Below are 15,859 nucleotides of genomic sequence, written 5' to 3' on the forward strand. Positions count from 1 at the left end.
CTGTGCTGGAACCCCCAGGTACAGCGCCGTTAGTGCCCTGCACAGGGGGGCATACATCGCGTCCTAGGCATATTCTCATACCTAGCACACCCAGGTTGGAGCCGTACTCCTGCCCTGAGAAGACAACCCCGGGGCACCACTCTCAGACACACCTCCATTAACTTTCAATACTACATCTAGTCAGATAGCGGGACGCCGCAAATCTGACACACGTTTATCATCAGAAACTCTCAGTCTGTCTCATTATTCTTAGAGGAGATAGTGACTATAGCATCTAGCTGTTGTCACCATATCCCCCGTTCACAACCCCTCATTATTAATTGCAGTGTTCGCACATATGCAATTACATAGTTTACATTGATTATATGTAACCTATTACTCTATTGGTATATTATACTTCGGTTTTTGTTGTTTTTTTGTATATGTATGTATATTATTGAATACCATTTGAATAGTAAAAAATTTTTTTCAATTTTGATACATCAGTGTATGTTTAGTACATTAACATTGAGCACTATTAGCTAATAACACTGCAAGGTGTAGCGCTTCAGTACTTCCATATATATTGCCATTTACCTTCTGGAGATGGGACATCTCTAGCCTTCTGAAGCAGCTCCCTTACAGTAATCACGATTCATTGTAATTAAGCGCTGATGCTCTTCCATCCCCCCCCCTTGATCTCCAAAGTGAGCAATTCAGCGTCTCTGTAAACAACCACTTTCATCGACACGTCACTCCTATAACACACCCATACTCTGTTACATCTGCGTCTGATTAGCCAACTCCCTGTAAATCGCCCAGGAACACCCAAAACATTTCTAATACACTACACCATTTGGTCCATGCGCCTGAATCTGTACTGCGACACTGTACAAACACCATTTGGACGCATGCGCGGTGCAACTCAGCCGCATGCGCAGATGAATAACATTGCACAAGGAAAAAAAAAAAACACTTTGGCCCCCACAAAAGCAGATAAATACATTGGCCCCTGCAGAAAATAATAAAACACAATAAAACACACAGTGGCCCCTACAGAAAACAGTAAAACACATTGGCACTCACAGGATAACAAAGTAAAACATACAGAATTGTCCCAGCCCCCCCCCACAGAAAACCTACCTGTCTGCAGTACGTATGTGTGTTCAGATGTTCAGCGGTGTTCAGGATGGCAACAGCACCAACACAGGAGCTGCAGGATACCCAATAATGAGAAGCTGCAGCACCCCAGGCAGGCACATGCTATGGTGTCCATCCTTCAGTACAATAATGTGTCTGTGGAACGAGTGTAGCCAGCATGTGGGCTGAGATTCAGCATGTGTACAGGAATGGCTGCACTTCTGTATGTCTCGGGGCCTAGGGTGGGTAATTTGGGCTTAGGGGGACAGGTCGTATATGTCCCATAGGCTGGGGAGGGAAATGGGGGTAGGGTGGGTAGTGTATAGTGTATGTTCCAAATGCAGGAGGGTTTAGTATGGTTAGTGTATATCCCTGGGCTGGGGGGTGTACTTTATGTATTGGGGACCGTGGGGTGGGTTTGGGTATTTATGTCACTGAGGCCGGGGGTTAGTTTAGGTCTATGGGGTCTGGGGATGGGTGGGGGATTGTGGGTAGTGTTTGTCCCTGGGGCTGCAGGGGGGATGTAGGTGGCAGGGCGGGAAGTATATGTACCTGGGCTGAGGAATTACTGTATGTTTTTGGGTAGGGAAGGGTGGGGAGTGTGTGTCTGGAATAGTGTACGTCTCTGGAGCCAGGATAGGGTGACAGATGGGGTGTGAACAATGCAGAGATGGTGTGTCAGCTGGGGTGGGGATGGTGCTGAGATGGCGTGAGAACTGGGGTGGGTAAAATGTGGAGATGGGGTGACAGCTGGGGAGGGGACAGTGCTGTGATGGGGTGAGAGCTGGAGTGGTGACAGTGCCGATATGGTGCGAGAGCTGGGGTGGGGACGGTGCTGAGATGGGGTGACAGCTGGAGTGGGGACAGTGCTGTGATGGGGTGGGGACAGTGCTGAGATGAAGTGAGAACAGTGCTGCCTACCTATTTACCTAAGCAGCAACGTAGATAAACAGCACTGTGCTCACTCCATCTCAGCACTGTCACCTGCCCAGCTCCCAACCCATCCAGCTAACAGCACAAGGATGTATGTAGTCTGGGAGACTGTGGGGGGCATCCTGCATGATGTCTGCAGAAAATGACGGGAGGATAAAAAGACAGACCTGAGACCTCAGACCAGGTAGATGGATTACAGACACAGCGGCCGCAGCTTACACAATCCACCGCCGCTGTCCCCCCTGTGTACAATTGCGGGCGCGACCCTGCTACAGCACCCAGCAGCAGATAGCTTCCGGTTGGCGTTCCACAGCGGAACACAGCTCCCAGAAGCGCACCAGCCAGCAGCCAATGTCAGCCGGCCCGGGTCAGCAGGCTATGGGAGCCGGCTGCCCGCCCGGCAGCGGGTGACATGGGACCGGCCCAGCGGGAATGTTCCCGCAGTCCCGGTGGCCCAATCCGCCCCTGCTGCAGGTACACCACTTTGCCTTTAGTAAACTTCCGATCCCAGGTTCTGGTTCCCCTACACAGGCTAATAATCTGAAATCTCTGTTGCACTAGGTATATAAATCAATATCTACAGTATATACTTTAACTTTCTCCCCTCAATGATGATCAGCTTTGGGTTCTGTGGTGACCTGTTGTGGTCCCTGTCCTCTCTGACTAAAGTATTATTCTAAGCTTCACTAAACATGTCATGAGGATTCTTGGTTCTGCTAAGCTTCAGAAACTGAGGGCCTGATTCAGAGCCGGACGCTCTGACAGTGGCTCACTCTGAATCATGGCCGGCCTTCTTTTCTTTCAGAGCGGCCTCCTGGCCGCTCGCATAGCTGTGGGTGACCACCCACAGCTATAGCGAGTGGCCAGGTGATGGTCACGACCATCGTGCTTGCAACGAGACCCTTGTGGTAGGGTCTCATTGCCGCAAGCCCTAGAGTGCTTTGGGCTCTACCAGAGCCGAAAGCACTCCCACTGACATCACTTGTGATGTCAGTGGGGCCGGCCCCAGACGGTAGGCGTTCCCTTGGGAACGCCTCCGTCTGGGCAGCCACACCCTCGGCCCGCCCACCAAAGGGGGCATGCTGTTACTCAACATTGACAGCACGCTCCCTTTGGTACAAGACCCGGAGTGTCGGTTTGCCCATCGCTATCCGAGTCTCGCTCATGCGCACGATGGAGCCGGCTCCGTCGTGCGCATGCGCACTGGGCCACCATCGACCCGCTTGCGAGCGCATAGACTGAATCAGGCCCTTAATTTTTTCATTTCTCAGGCACAGAGAAAATATGTGGTGATAGGTGAAACTGGCATTTGGTCCCAAATATAAACTAAGAGAAGCATCTTTTATACATAATGTCTAGTTTCATCCTAATATAACCAAGTTATTCGCTTTGTGCTGTTTTCCATGTACAATTGTTTGTAGATCCTGCAGCTTCACTTGGGGGTCTATTTATCAAGCAGTGAAAAGTGTGGAGAAGTGGACCAGTGGAGATGTAGCCCATAGCAACCAATCAGCTCCTACCTATTATTTTATAGACTGTACTTGATAAATGCTACTTCAAAGCTGATTGGTTGCTATGGGCAACTTCTCAACTGATTCACTTCTCCACTTTTCACTGCTTGACAAATAGGGTATGCAGTCAGGGAGCCGACTGCCGGCTTTCCGACTGTGCAATCCTGACAGGGGACTAATGATAGGCGTCGATATGCCGACACCTATCATTATCCCTATGCTGGGAGCCTGATGCCCGGCATACTGAATGAAGGTAACCTGGGTGGCGGGAGGGTTAGGTTAGGGGCTCCCGGGGGGGACTTAAATATAGGCACACCCCCCCGGGAGGGTTAGGCTAGGAGAAGGGGAGGTTAGGGTTAGGCACCCCCCGGGAGGGTTAGGATTAGGCTGCGGGGATGGGGGGGGTTAGGGTTATGCACTAGAGGGGGAGGTTAGGGTTAGGCACCTCTAAGGGAGGGTTAGAGGAGGGGAGGGTTATGTATAGTAAGTTTACTTACCTATTGGGATCTTCACTGCTGCCGGTCTTCCGGCATCAGGATTTGACATAGGGACATAGGTCTGGCGGTCATTCATACCGATCCCGATACATAGACCCCTTCTACTCCAAGGGTTCTCTTTTTCTAAACTGTTCCACCTGGTCATTAATTGACTATAATCACAGCAGCCTAAAAGTTTATTATGAGCCATTGGATATCCCCATCCTTGCCCATGCTCAGTTCAGTTAAATTGGAAGTGTTGGACTTGATATATTTTGATTGGATGGCTGCCCTCCCAGGCTCCCAGGCTCCCAGGCATAGAGAAAGGTTTGGAACGATTTGGTATGAAATTTGGACTCTATATTGAGTCTATGTCATCGGCAGAACAGGATAACATATTAAAGATATTTGACTCCACATCCTGGTATTTGCTCTGGAAACGTTCACTTTGAATTAATTCTAATTTTTAATTATTAAGATATTGTTTACAGGATGCTCTTTACTGCCCCCTCTCATCCCCTGTCCTTTATAGACCTGTATCCTGTTCATACTTAAGTTGTGGTGACTGTGGTCAGTTGTTTTTTCTTTTATTTGTTCATACTGAGCCATGTATTTGTCCTAGCTCAGATTCACATACTGTCATTGTGTTGCTTAATAAAGAGATTAAAAGAAAAAATAACCAAAGAGACCCAAAGTGACTTTTATATTGTGTTAGTTATAACCCTTTCACACATAGCCTACTGTAAATACCTGGGTTTTTGCCGGTGCACGCGCATCGACCTGGGTCTAGACTATGGGCCACATCCAAAAGCCGCATTTTATCGAAAAGTGTTTGCAGGTGCGAACTTTTCGCACAAGATGCGTATCGTGCAATTCTATTGCCGAAAAAAAAAACGGCGAACTGTTTTCACCATCTCAGAACAGGTGACAAAATGTGCAAAATCCCTAGTTTTGGTTAAAAATGTTGGGGCTTGGTTCAGAAGCCTTTGGATACCACGAACCCTCCCCCCCCCCCACCCCCCCATCTAATGACAAATTAGCCAAAAATAATTTTTTAATTAGCTTAATTTAACCAATAATTACATAATTTTTGGGGTGAAAAAATTAAAAGTGTTGGAAAATGGGTTTAAGGTAGTGGGTCTAGTATTTTGGAGGGCTATATGGATGGGATTTGTTTTTTGAACATTGCAGGTGGCTGCCCCAGGTGTATTTTTACCATTTTTAAAAGTGCACTTTTAGGACACAAATATATGTTTGCACCCATTTTTATGTACCCCTAATTATTTTGCCAAAAAAAATAGCTTTTTATCATTTTTCCAATGTTATACAAATATACATATAACAGCCATTTAACACAATTTAAAAAAACCCAAATACTTTTATTAGGGCCACTAATACACTTCTAAATTGATTTCCTATGTCAGTTAGGCTTTTTATGGGGTACAGACAGATTTCCCTGTACTTTTCGCTGGTTTCTCCACTAACTGTTTCCGTGCAAATGCCGCATCACATCTTTTGTAAAAGGATAGTGCGAAAAACGAGAGCACGCATAGACAAAAGACGTGAAAATATATCGCACCAAATCAGGCAAATTGTGCGAAAACTTCTACGACGTTGTTTTCATTTTTTCACGGCTATTTGGATATGGCCTTATGTGTGAAAGGGGCTGTAGTGTGAATGGCATAACCCGGGTCGTGATGACCAGGGTCATGCCTGAAAGGCTCCGATTGGCCGGCTCAGTGGCACTTGGAGATAAGATCATCTCCAAGCGTCCACTGCTTGATGGAAGACCCGGGTCCGTTGTGACAAGTGATGACCTGGGAACAACCCGGGTCGTCACCCATATGTGAACACGGATAAGTGCAAAATACCCCGGCAGAAACAGAAACAGTACCTTTTGGATTGGACATTTGTAAAACATTGCTTTGGCAAGTCCACATAACATAACCAGTTGATACTCTATGAGAATCCTATAGATTGCTAAAGGACGCATATAATGATAAAAGGTAGGAGGGAGATTCTGTTTACATTCTGCTTTGGGGTTATTATGCCTATTTGAGGTAAAACAAAATGAATACAAAGATGCACTTAACATCTAAGGGGGAATTCAATTGATTTTTTTGAGCCTTTTATTCCTGGGCACCCGATGAAGCTATTCAGTTATTGCCCAGATTTCTGCTCGCACCTACCTGATGTGGCGAGCAGAAATCAGCGACAGGGCAGCCATTTGGGATTGCTATATGGTACTTTTACGAGTTTAGCCGCATTATGTGGCTAAACCTAATGCATTTGGGTGCGACAAGCATGATAACTACTGCACCTGTGTCTGATTGGAGCAAAAATTGAATAGCTCCGTCGTGCACCCAAAAAACAATTGAATGTCCCCCTAAAAGTAAATAAGCAATGCTAATCAGCCACAACATACTGATATTAACTATTTCTGTGCATTACTTTTTTCTTAGACTGGTACTTTGACAGAGGATGGCCTTGATTTATGGGGGGTTGTTCCAGCCAGTGAATGCAGGTAATTATTTTTAGTCTGTTAAAGTAAAGTTTAATAGAGTGAAGTAATTGGATCTGATGCTAGCAAGTAAAACAACTGAAACTACAGTCTATTAAACTGCTGTGACATCACTGGTCCAGAACCTGTGTAAGAATCCACACATTACAAGCATACAAGTCTTTCAGTCACTGCCTAAGTGTTCAGTTGGCAATCTGCTGCAGAGGGGTGATAGAGAGCCGGATGGACATAACTAGATATACAGTAAACACTTAAATTACTTGACTCATTTATTCACAAACTTTGATACTGTACTTTATCCTTAGGCCTAGAGACATAATGCAGTCATTTGGGCACTTTGGCCATCATTATATTACTTCATATCATAGAGGACCCATGCCTTCTGGACGTCTAATGACATCACACATTCCAATGCAAGTGGTGGATTATCACACATTCATACTTGTCCTATTAACATCCAATCATATATTTCTAAGACGTGTCATTTATGGCATTGGTCCAGTTTGTTTTTTTCTCACTTCACAGTAACGTACAGGCCTAGCTTATGAATTATGTAAATTTGATGTTGGGCTATTACAAGACATAATAATAGTTGTCAAACTGATTCAATAAAGAACAAATGATAGAATCAAAACAAGCTGTAACAAGCTGGCTGTATGGAGGTTTTTTTTTACATAGGTCTATCAATGGCAAGATCCTCATCACTACTCTGTGCTGTTGAGGGATTCTGCTCCTTACTCCTTTATAAAGCTGGCCATACACTGTGTGATTAATGCAGACATGCACAGATTCAATGAAGGCAGTAGCAACTGCAGGATAATCGTTGTGCTATCATACACTGCAAGATATAAGGAGGTGATCTTCATTTCACAGCATGGATTCAGCTGTATGATGGTTGAGAAGATCAGGCCGAAATGAATGAACTGTGAACGATTATTATCATTCATGTCCATACACTGAAAGATAATCATTTAGAACAGCAATTTTGTAGGCTGATTTACTCTCAGTCTGCGATTTCCTGCCTGCTTCCATTCCAGTCCTCATAGTGGGTCACTACTGTATCTTTGGCATATCTCACAAAGAGGCCTTTCATTATCGGGGAAAAATATAAAGTATCTAACTCATCACAGCAATAATACCAGAGCATTTCAGTATTGCTTCAGTGAAGGGACTGCTGCTCCAAAAAATAGTAGCCCCCATGATACTTACCACCGATGATTCTACTGCTAATTAGTAGCGGCAGAATTGCATGCATGACCTGAATTGACGCATGCATACTGTCACACATGAGGATCCCTAGTCACAGCCCTGACTGCCTTACGCTAGAAAGGAGCGGGAGTCTGGGAACTAAAGCCATCTGAATATGACGTCTTTGGAGTTTGATGAATACTAGACAGGCCCATTAGGTGCCTAATAATTATTGGGCCTGTTACTAAAACTTGCAGAAACTAGCAATGGATATATTAGTGCTCATGAATAGGCTCCTAATACACGCACACGAGTGGACAGTTCTCTGCCTCCTGAATGGGGATGTAGTCAGGAAGCCGGCGGTCTAAATACCGACCGCCAACCTTCCGACTGAAAGCCCGGCAGGGGACTAAAGATAGGCGTTGAAATCCCAACACCTATCATTAGCCCCAAGCCGTAATCCCAACGCCCGGCATACCGAACGTAGGTAAGCCGGGCGTCGGGAGCTCTTAGCCGCGGGGGGGGGGGAGGGGGGAGGGTTAGGTTTAGGCAATCCTGGGGGACTTAGGCCTAGGCACCCCCCCAGGAGGGTCAGGCTAGGGGAAGGGGGGGTTAGGGTTAGGCACCACCGACGGGAGCTTAGGGTTAGGCATCCCCCCGGGGGGGTTAGGTTTAGGGAGGGGGGGTTAGGTTTAGGCACTGCTAGGGGGAGGTTAGGGTTAGGCACTAGGGGGGGAGGTTAGGGTTAGGCACCACTAAGGGAGGATTAGGGTGAGGGGGGAGAGGTGTAGGGATAGCCTACTTATCTCCCCTATCGGGATCTTCATCTACCGGCCTTCTGGCATCAGGATTTCAACCACCGGGCTGACATCCGGCGGTATTACATACCCAACCCCCTGAATGATCTGCACATCCATCTCCTGCAATATTTTATGCTTCTCTAAATATTTTATTCATTTGATTGGCTATGGGTTGCAATATCCTCTTCATTTTCAAAACAATAAGGACAATAAGTATGAGCAGCAAATGAGGACTGATGCTAGGCAACTAAATCATAAAAATACACCAATGTTTGTGAGATTTTGGGGGCGTTTTTGTGATAAGAACTGACTGACTTTGTTTCTCATGTTTAGATTTCAAAAAGTTCACATGTTCACAAGTGGAAACAGTTTGCCATGGTGCCCACTCCTAGGGGCGATGGCCTGCTGCCACTCACTCATCATTTTGGATGACAAAATTCAGGGAGATCCTTTGGACTTGAAGATGTTTGAAGGCACAAATTGGGTAATGCTGCCATCTAATGGATGAAATACATGATGCTCTACTATCATTGGGGACGATTCAATTCAACGCGAATTGAATAGTGCCGGGAGCGAGCTCCCGGAGCTATTCAATTCAGTGTGCTGTGTGGTCGGAGAATGCCGGTTATCGCGGTCATCGCGCCTTAACGAGGGTGTTAAGGCGCGGTAACCGGCATTCTCTGACCAAAGTGCCGGGCGAGCGGCTATTAGCGCCGCACTATGCAGAAAAACAGCCGCGCATCCGGCACTTTGGTCGGATTTCTCTTCACATCCCCAGGGGGGTGCGAGAAGAGATCCTTAGCGCCCCCAAACAGCGCGGTGTATTGAATAGCTTCGGGAGTCCCTCCCGTCGCTATTCAATAGCGCATTGAATTGAATTCTCCCGATTGCTGTTAGAAAAGTTCTTCATTCCAATGAAACATGTATTTGTCTGTTTTCTTATCTATTTATATCAGGAATAATAGAACAAAGTAAGTTTATACTTATCAAGGTTTTACTCAGACCACAGTACCTCATTACCTGGTGGCTGGTAATTATACAATATTACACACCAGTGAGTGCAGGAGTTAGTGCAGAATGGAATGTGACACGATCCATTTTCTCCTGTGTCAGCCGGGATGCCGACTGTAGGTATAATAACTGCACCCCATTGTTATATAAGGAGTGTTGTGATTTTATACACATATGTCACTTTCCCCCGAGTTGTGAGTAGTCCTTTTAAAAATTGTAACTGTCCTGTCTCAATCGGGACAATTGGGAGGTATGTAGTGGTTACTCGACAAGGAACCCTGCAGCTCTGAGAGTTGTCATTTGAGGATCTTGTTTTTCCTAGTTATACAGTAATCACAGCCTTTCTGTTGGAGCTATGACGGAGTGTAGTGTCGTCTGCTTTATGGCTGACAGTTGCTGTTCTTTATTATATTTTGTTTTGCACAGGCAAAACGGATAAGACAATTCTGTTTGTGGGGCACTCTTATAGTATAGTAATATGACAAAATGATATATTTTAAAACATAACTTTTAATAAGAACATACCTTATAAAATATATGTATGTGAATCATGATAATTATCATAAATGACAATAACAAATATAATGTCTCAATACATGTAATAAAAACATCTATAGGCGAAAATATTGAAGAAAAGCAGATATAATTATTAAATACACTGCCAAATATATTATACTGTACCAGTGTGATGAGGAAACACACGCGGTTAATTCATGTATGAAATTCTAGCATTCCCTGTCCCAGGCAATTTCGTCAGAGGAAACTCTTACTCTGCGTATTTATTCCTAACTCCTATACCATTTTTACAATACTACTTTACCTATATATGCAGGATTATCAACTTATTCCTGCTGACCATTATTGGATTGGCTGAAATATGTGTCAATCATTTATCCAGACTGATGATTGGTTTTGATGTATATATGCTATGATAGGTTCAATGTTATGTCAATTGCTTCTAAGTGATTTCTTATTGGTTATAGCAAGGGTTAAAGCAAGATAGTGAGACCCGTTTGCTTAGGTGTCGCGTTGTGAGCAAGCCCATTTGGCGAAACCCGCGTCAACCAACCTTTTATATCTCTGACCACGGAGCCGTTCAAGCTGGCCGCTAACAGTCTCCCACTCCCACTGCCTCAGACGGGGTCTCACAGGAGCCGATACGGACGGCAGTGAGTCATTTCCCAGCACGTGCAGGGGACTGGTGAGACACAGCTGATTACAGCTGACAGGCAGCAGACGCGGACACTTGGAAATTTAACAGTACATCAATGTGAACAGACTGGGCTGTATATAGGTATTATCTTTTCTTTTTCTAAGGTGGCGACCTGACTGATCCGGGTGCACTTGATTTCTGCTATACCATTTGGCACCAGAGATCACTTAACTCCCGACATATGGATCTTTAACAACCCACCGTTATTCTTTATGTTCTATGGATACCAGCCCCCTACTCTCTCATCACCTGTCCAATGCCAGGCAGAAGGTACAACAAGTGAAAGTAGAAGTGGGGGACGTCTAGGTGCCCTACTCTAACTTATTCTACAAACAAATCCTGTACTTTATTGAATCATCTATGCCTAGAATCAATTATATTGAGGAACACATGTTGATGATTATTATGAGATATTTATACGAATGACAAGTTATCTGCCTTGTTGATATATTATACATATGGTGAAATCTAGATATCTTTATTTGTGTCCTTGCTTTAAAGAGGATTGATAGATTGAAAGGTCAAATAGTGGTACACATTGCATTAATATTGGCATTAGTTTCTAATATATGTATATTTTAATCCATGTGATCTTATCATATGGACTAGTGTGCATAACAAATTCCTAGATCTGTGTCACAGTCATTGGGAGAAGTGTGCTTTGTGGTTAATTAACCATTATTTATTTTCATTTATTATTTGGTGTGGATCTATTTCTCCCTAATTTTTGCAAACAAGCTGTGAGATCATTACGATACTGATCTAGTATGTTTATGTGTAACAAATGTACCAGTTCTTCTGACGAAATTGCCTGGGACAGGGTATGCTAGAATTTCATACATGAATTAACCGCGTGTGTTTCCTCATCACACTGGTACAGTATAATATATTTGGCAGTGTATTTAATAATTATATCTGCTTTTCTTCAATATTTTCGCCTATAGATGTTTTTATTACATGTATTGAGACATTATATTTGTTATTGTCATTTATGATAATTATCATGATTCACATACATATTTTTTATAAGGTATGTTCTTATTAAAAGTTATGTTTTAAAATATATCCTTTTGTCATATTGCTAAAAAATAATACTATAAGAGTGCCCCACAAACGGAATTGTCTTTTCCGTTTTGCCTGTGCAAAACAAAATATAATATAGTAATATATTTGTTCTGGGGAGCACCACCAACTCTGTAATTTACCTGATAAAGAGATTTCTTTATCTCATGATTTCATTTATATTGTTGGTATACCACAATCATTTACTAAATTAAGTTACAATAGATCCTGTGCATTTAATTTCTCCCAAAATTCCCCTTTCTCCCTTTTTTTTCTGATCAGTTGCTGTTCTTTGCTAGCTTTGCCCTACAGCTTTTTTGTTTTTGCACATGAATAAACTTTGTCTTCTAATAACAATTAGCTTGATTTAATGGTATGCAGAGTCTTACCGTCATTTGCCTAAGAGAAGCTGCACAATAGGAAAATTTTAATATGCAGTATTTTGTAATAGATTCTCTATGTAATTCACAAGAATAATATGTTATACTTCTATGTACCTCCCTATTATTGGATAGTAATACTTTTTACTAATAATAATAATTTTGTAATATTCAGGACAGGTATGAGTGTGCTATGGTACTGTGTATTGTGTTTCTTTAAGTTTTTTACTAATTCAAAGATTTTCATTTGAGCTTTTTTACTAACATTATGTATAGGACAAAACTTTGAACAACAACCACCTGTAACCAATTAGCTTTTATCTAGTTAGTACTAGTTACACAATGAAAGTGAGTGCTTGTTTCTTGGTTGTGATGGTTTAGTGCAGGTTTTGCCAATAAATATAATGTTACTCCTATGTTTCTCTCATCATAAACTATTGTACACATGTACTTGGACAATACACATCTAACACTTTATTAAATGCTGCTCTAGGAAATAGATCAAACATGTGAAGCGGATCATTCTGAGGATAATTCTAGAGCGCACCATCTTGTTGTGAGACCAGTACATGGCTCCAGTGCAGTAAGTACCATAAAGTACAAACTTGCTAAGGGCACAGAAAATGTTACAGAACCCAATAATCACACAAGTCAGTAATTTATACTTACGTAATTTACACATGCATCATATGTTGGAAGAACATTGAGGAAAACATGTTTTCTTTCCTCAGAGCTAAAGACTGGTATTTACTAAGATAACCCATATTTCATGTGTTTTGATGAACAAATTTTATCTTTATGAGCCAATTAAAAACTGAATAGCGAAACAGCATAATGTTTTACTATAAGGTTTGGACTAAATACCAGCTGTGAAATGTCTGTCTCTGACGTGCTGTCAGAGGAGGACATTTGGGAATGCACCCCATGCTCACAGAAGAGCCTTTCACAAATGATGGCTTATGCTATGCAGACAGCAAAGAAAACTGACACCACTGGGTGAAACCACAAGGTGAGCGGGTCTCCTCACCATCCACGCATTACAGTGTACAGAGAAATAGGGGGAGAAGTGGGGGGGAGGGTAGAGATGGGATAAAAGAGCCTCAGAAGGAGAGAGAGAGAGAGAAGGGGAAGAGGGGAAGAGAGATGGGAAGACATGGGAAGAAAGGGGAAAACACCTGCAGTGCCGTGCACAAAAGTTAGGTACCCAGGACCTGAACCAGCGATGTACGCAATGGTGATATTTCCGTAGAACGAGCAATCTTTTGCTGTTGCGCATGCGTCAAAGTTACACTGCGCATGCGCAGCGATTGTCTTGCGATTTTGCATGCACAGAAAACCGATTCGCAGTGTGAGTGACAGGTAGTCAGCGTTTGGGGGAGGCAACAGAGGGGTGGTTAGAAATACTCAGGTGTGTCTCACCGTTTATACACTGTTATATGGGCGTGCATAAATTAGCCATTGCGATTTCATACGCAGCATAAGAGCTCTCAGCATGTCAGCAGAGCCGCTGTATTAGAGACAGGTCAGACCTGCTGCAAGGGCTGGATCACTGGTCTATGAGCATCGATGTTACCAATATTTACGCTGGTGTGCGACGTTGGAAGCAGATGACAAGGCAGCAGTGGGCCTCCCTATGCTCGAGTAAGCTTTGGGACTATTTTCGCAGCTGCGGTCCATACGAAATCGCAACTGTGATAACATTAGCGTCCATCTCTGAATCAGGCCCCCAGACATGTCCAAAATACTAGTACTAATAATAATAAGAAGAAGAAGAAGAAGAAGAAGAAGAAGAAGAAGAAGAAACATAATAAGGATGATGTGATACTTCCTCTTTAATTTGATTTCATGTAGTTATAATTGTGGTTGTTCTGTATTTAAATTTATTTTTTCTTATAGACTTCATGGATTATAAAATTAAACACACAATTTTCCTGCTAGGTCCCTGCGGAAGGACTTACCATCCTACAACAGTTTCCGTTTTCCTCCAGCCTCCAGCGGATGTCTGTGATATCCCAGGTTATAGGAAGTGAAGAACACTTGGCATTCATGAAGGGGGCCCCAGAAATGGTGGTACGGTTTTGCGTTCCAGAATCAGGTAATAATATTATTAATAAGCATTTTTATTGCTGATATTAAAAAATACATATCCTGCTCTTCATTGTGTATATAAGAACAAGCAATGGCACACACACAGATATAACAAAAATGATACTAAAAAGTTAATTTGAAAAGAATAAACATTTGTTTGACTGACCTCAGTTATCTTAGAAGTCATGCATCCACAAGTTACTGCTTTATGCATATTTCTACCCTTGTACAGTACTATATTCATTTTTATCATCACCCTAGGGGGCACTGTTCCATTGAAGTCTATAAATTAAACATGATTTCAACAGACCAAGAAATAATGCTACTCTCACTGTCATAAATGCTTCTAACATATTACAATTTTAAATATTAAATAACAATAATATGTACATCAATAAAGTTTGAGGTCGACCATACCCTGCCGCAAGCACTGCGAGCACTTCAGTGTAAAAACAAGCCAGGTGACGTGTACTATGATGCTGTCTTATAATTATGCACACCACTATAACGCCGTTAAGATGCTCAGACACGCCTGCGTTTGCACCTCCACTCCGCCGTTTTTAATGGCCAGCCCGTTACCACCTACAAACCGCTTCCCCTGTCACTCACTGTGCTGGGCTGTCTATGCGCAGCGAGCGAATGCATTGTGAACTTTCTCTAAGTTTTGCGCATGCGCACCATGCATACACACTGCATACCATCAGCAGCAGCGAGCGGGTCTGAATGAGCTCCAATATTCTCCTCATTCTGCACTTGGCCACAACATTTTTCACATATTACTGGTTATGTTTTGCCTTAGGTGTTCCCAGTTATATCCAAACCACAGCACACTGAATATATTTATAACATAATAAATTAGTGGTGCTGTGGCAGCCAGGGGTGCCACGGGTTGGTAGTGCAGCACAAAGTCAAATTATATATGGTCAATGTGATAGGCAAAACCAGTACTGGTGGTGAACAATCATACATATGTGGACAAACCGTGTCCACCACCACATAACTGGGCCTAAGGATGACCGGTAAGCACAATTTACTTCATTTCATATTTTTTTCTGAATTTTGGCCTAAGGGTGCCATGACAAAAATTGCTGATACTCTAGGGCGCTTCTAGCGATACATAAAAGTTTGGGAACCATTGGTATAAAGTATTATTACTGCTTGACTGGTTACTGCAGACAAACAAAAGAATTTTCAGGGCAATTTACCATAAATTCAATTGTTCTTATGTTGTCGGTATAAATATATTTAAGGAGCATGTTTTACTGTGACAGTAGTGTGTAAATGGGATAGCACGAGGTGAGAATCATGACTTCTCTGTGTTTCTTTTGCCAGTCCCAGCTAATTTTACCAGTGAACTCCAGCTATACACACTTCAGGGTTTTAGAGTGATAGGTCTGGCATATAAAACAATGCAATGCACTAAAGATATGAGCACAGACAGTTACATGAGGTAAGCGCTGTTCACGTGTGAATCATGTTTATTTCCATTGTTGGGTAAGGTCATGGGTGTTTACTGAACAATTAGGTGTGAATGTGTTTGCACTTGCATAATATTAA

General features: G+C 43.0%; 1 protein-coding gene across 1 annotated transcript in view; it reads left to right on the forward strand.

Moving 5' to 3' along the window:
* Positions 1–15,859, forward strand: part of LOC148508309 (putative cation-transporting ATPase 13A4) — a 149,478-nt gene that overhangs the window by 78,963 nt on the left and 54,656 nt on the right. Inside the window, exons 13-17 of the mRNA XM_088444764.1 lie at positions 6,502–6,563; positions 8,882–9,032; positions 12,708–12,797; positions 14,153–14,309; positions 15,635–15,752. Coding sequence (XP_088300890.1) covers positions 6,502–6,563; positions 8,882–9,032; positions 12,708–12,797; positions 14,153–14,309; positions 15,635–15,752 — 578 coding nt within the window. The remainder of the gene's footprint in view (positions 1–6,501; positions 6,564–8,881; positions 9,033–12,707; positions 12,798–14,152; positions 14,310–15,634; positions 15,753–15,859) is intronic.

The sequence above is a fragment of the Taudactylus pleione genome, unplaced genomic scaffold, assembly GCF_031769625.1.
Source record: "Taudactylus pleione unplaced genomic scaffold, aTauple2 ptg000372l, whole genome shotgun sequence".
NCBI lineage: Eukaryota > Metazoa > Chordata > Amphibia > Anura > Myobatrachidae > Taudactylus > Taudactylus pleione.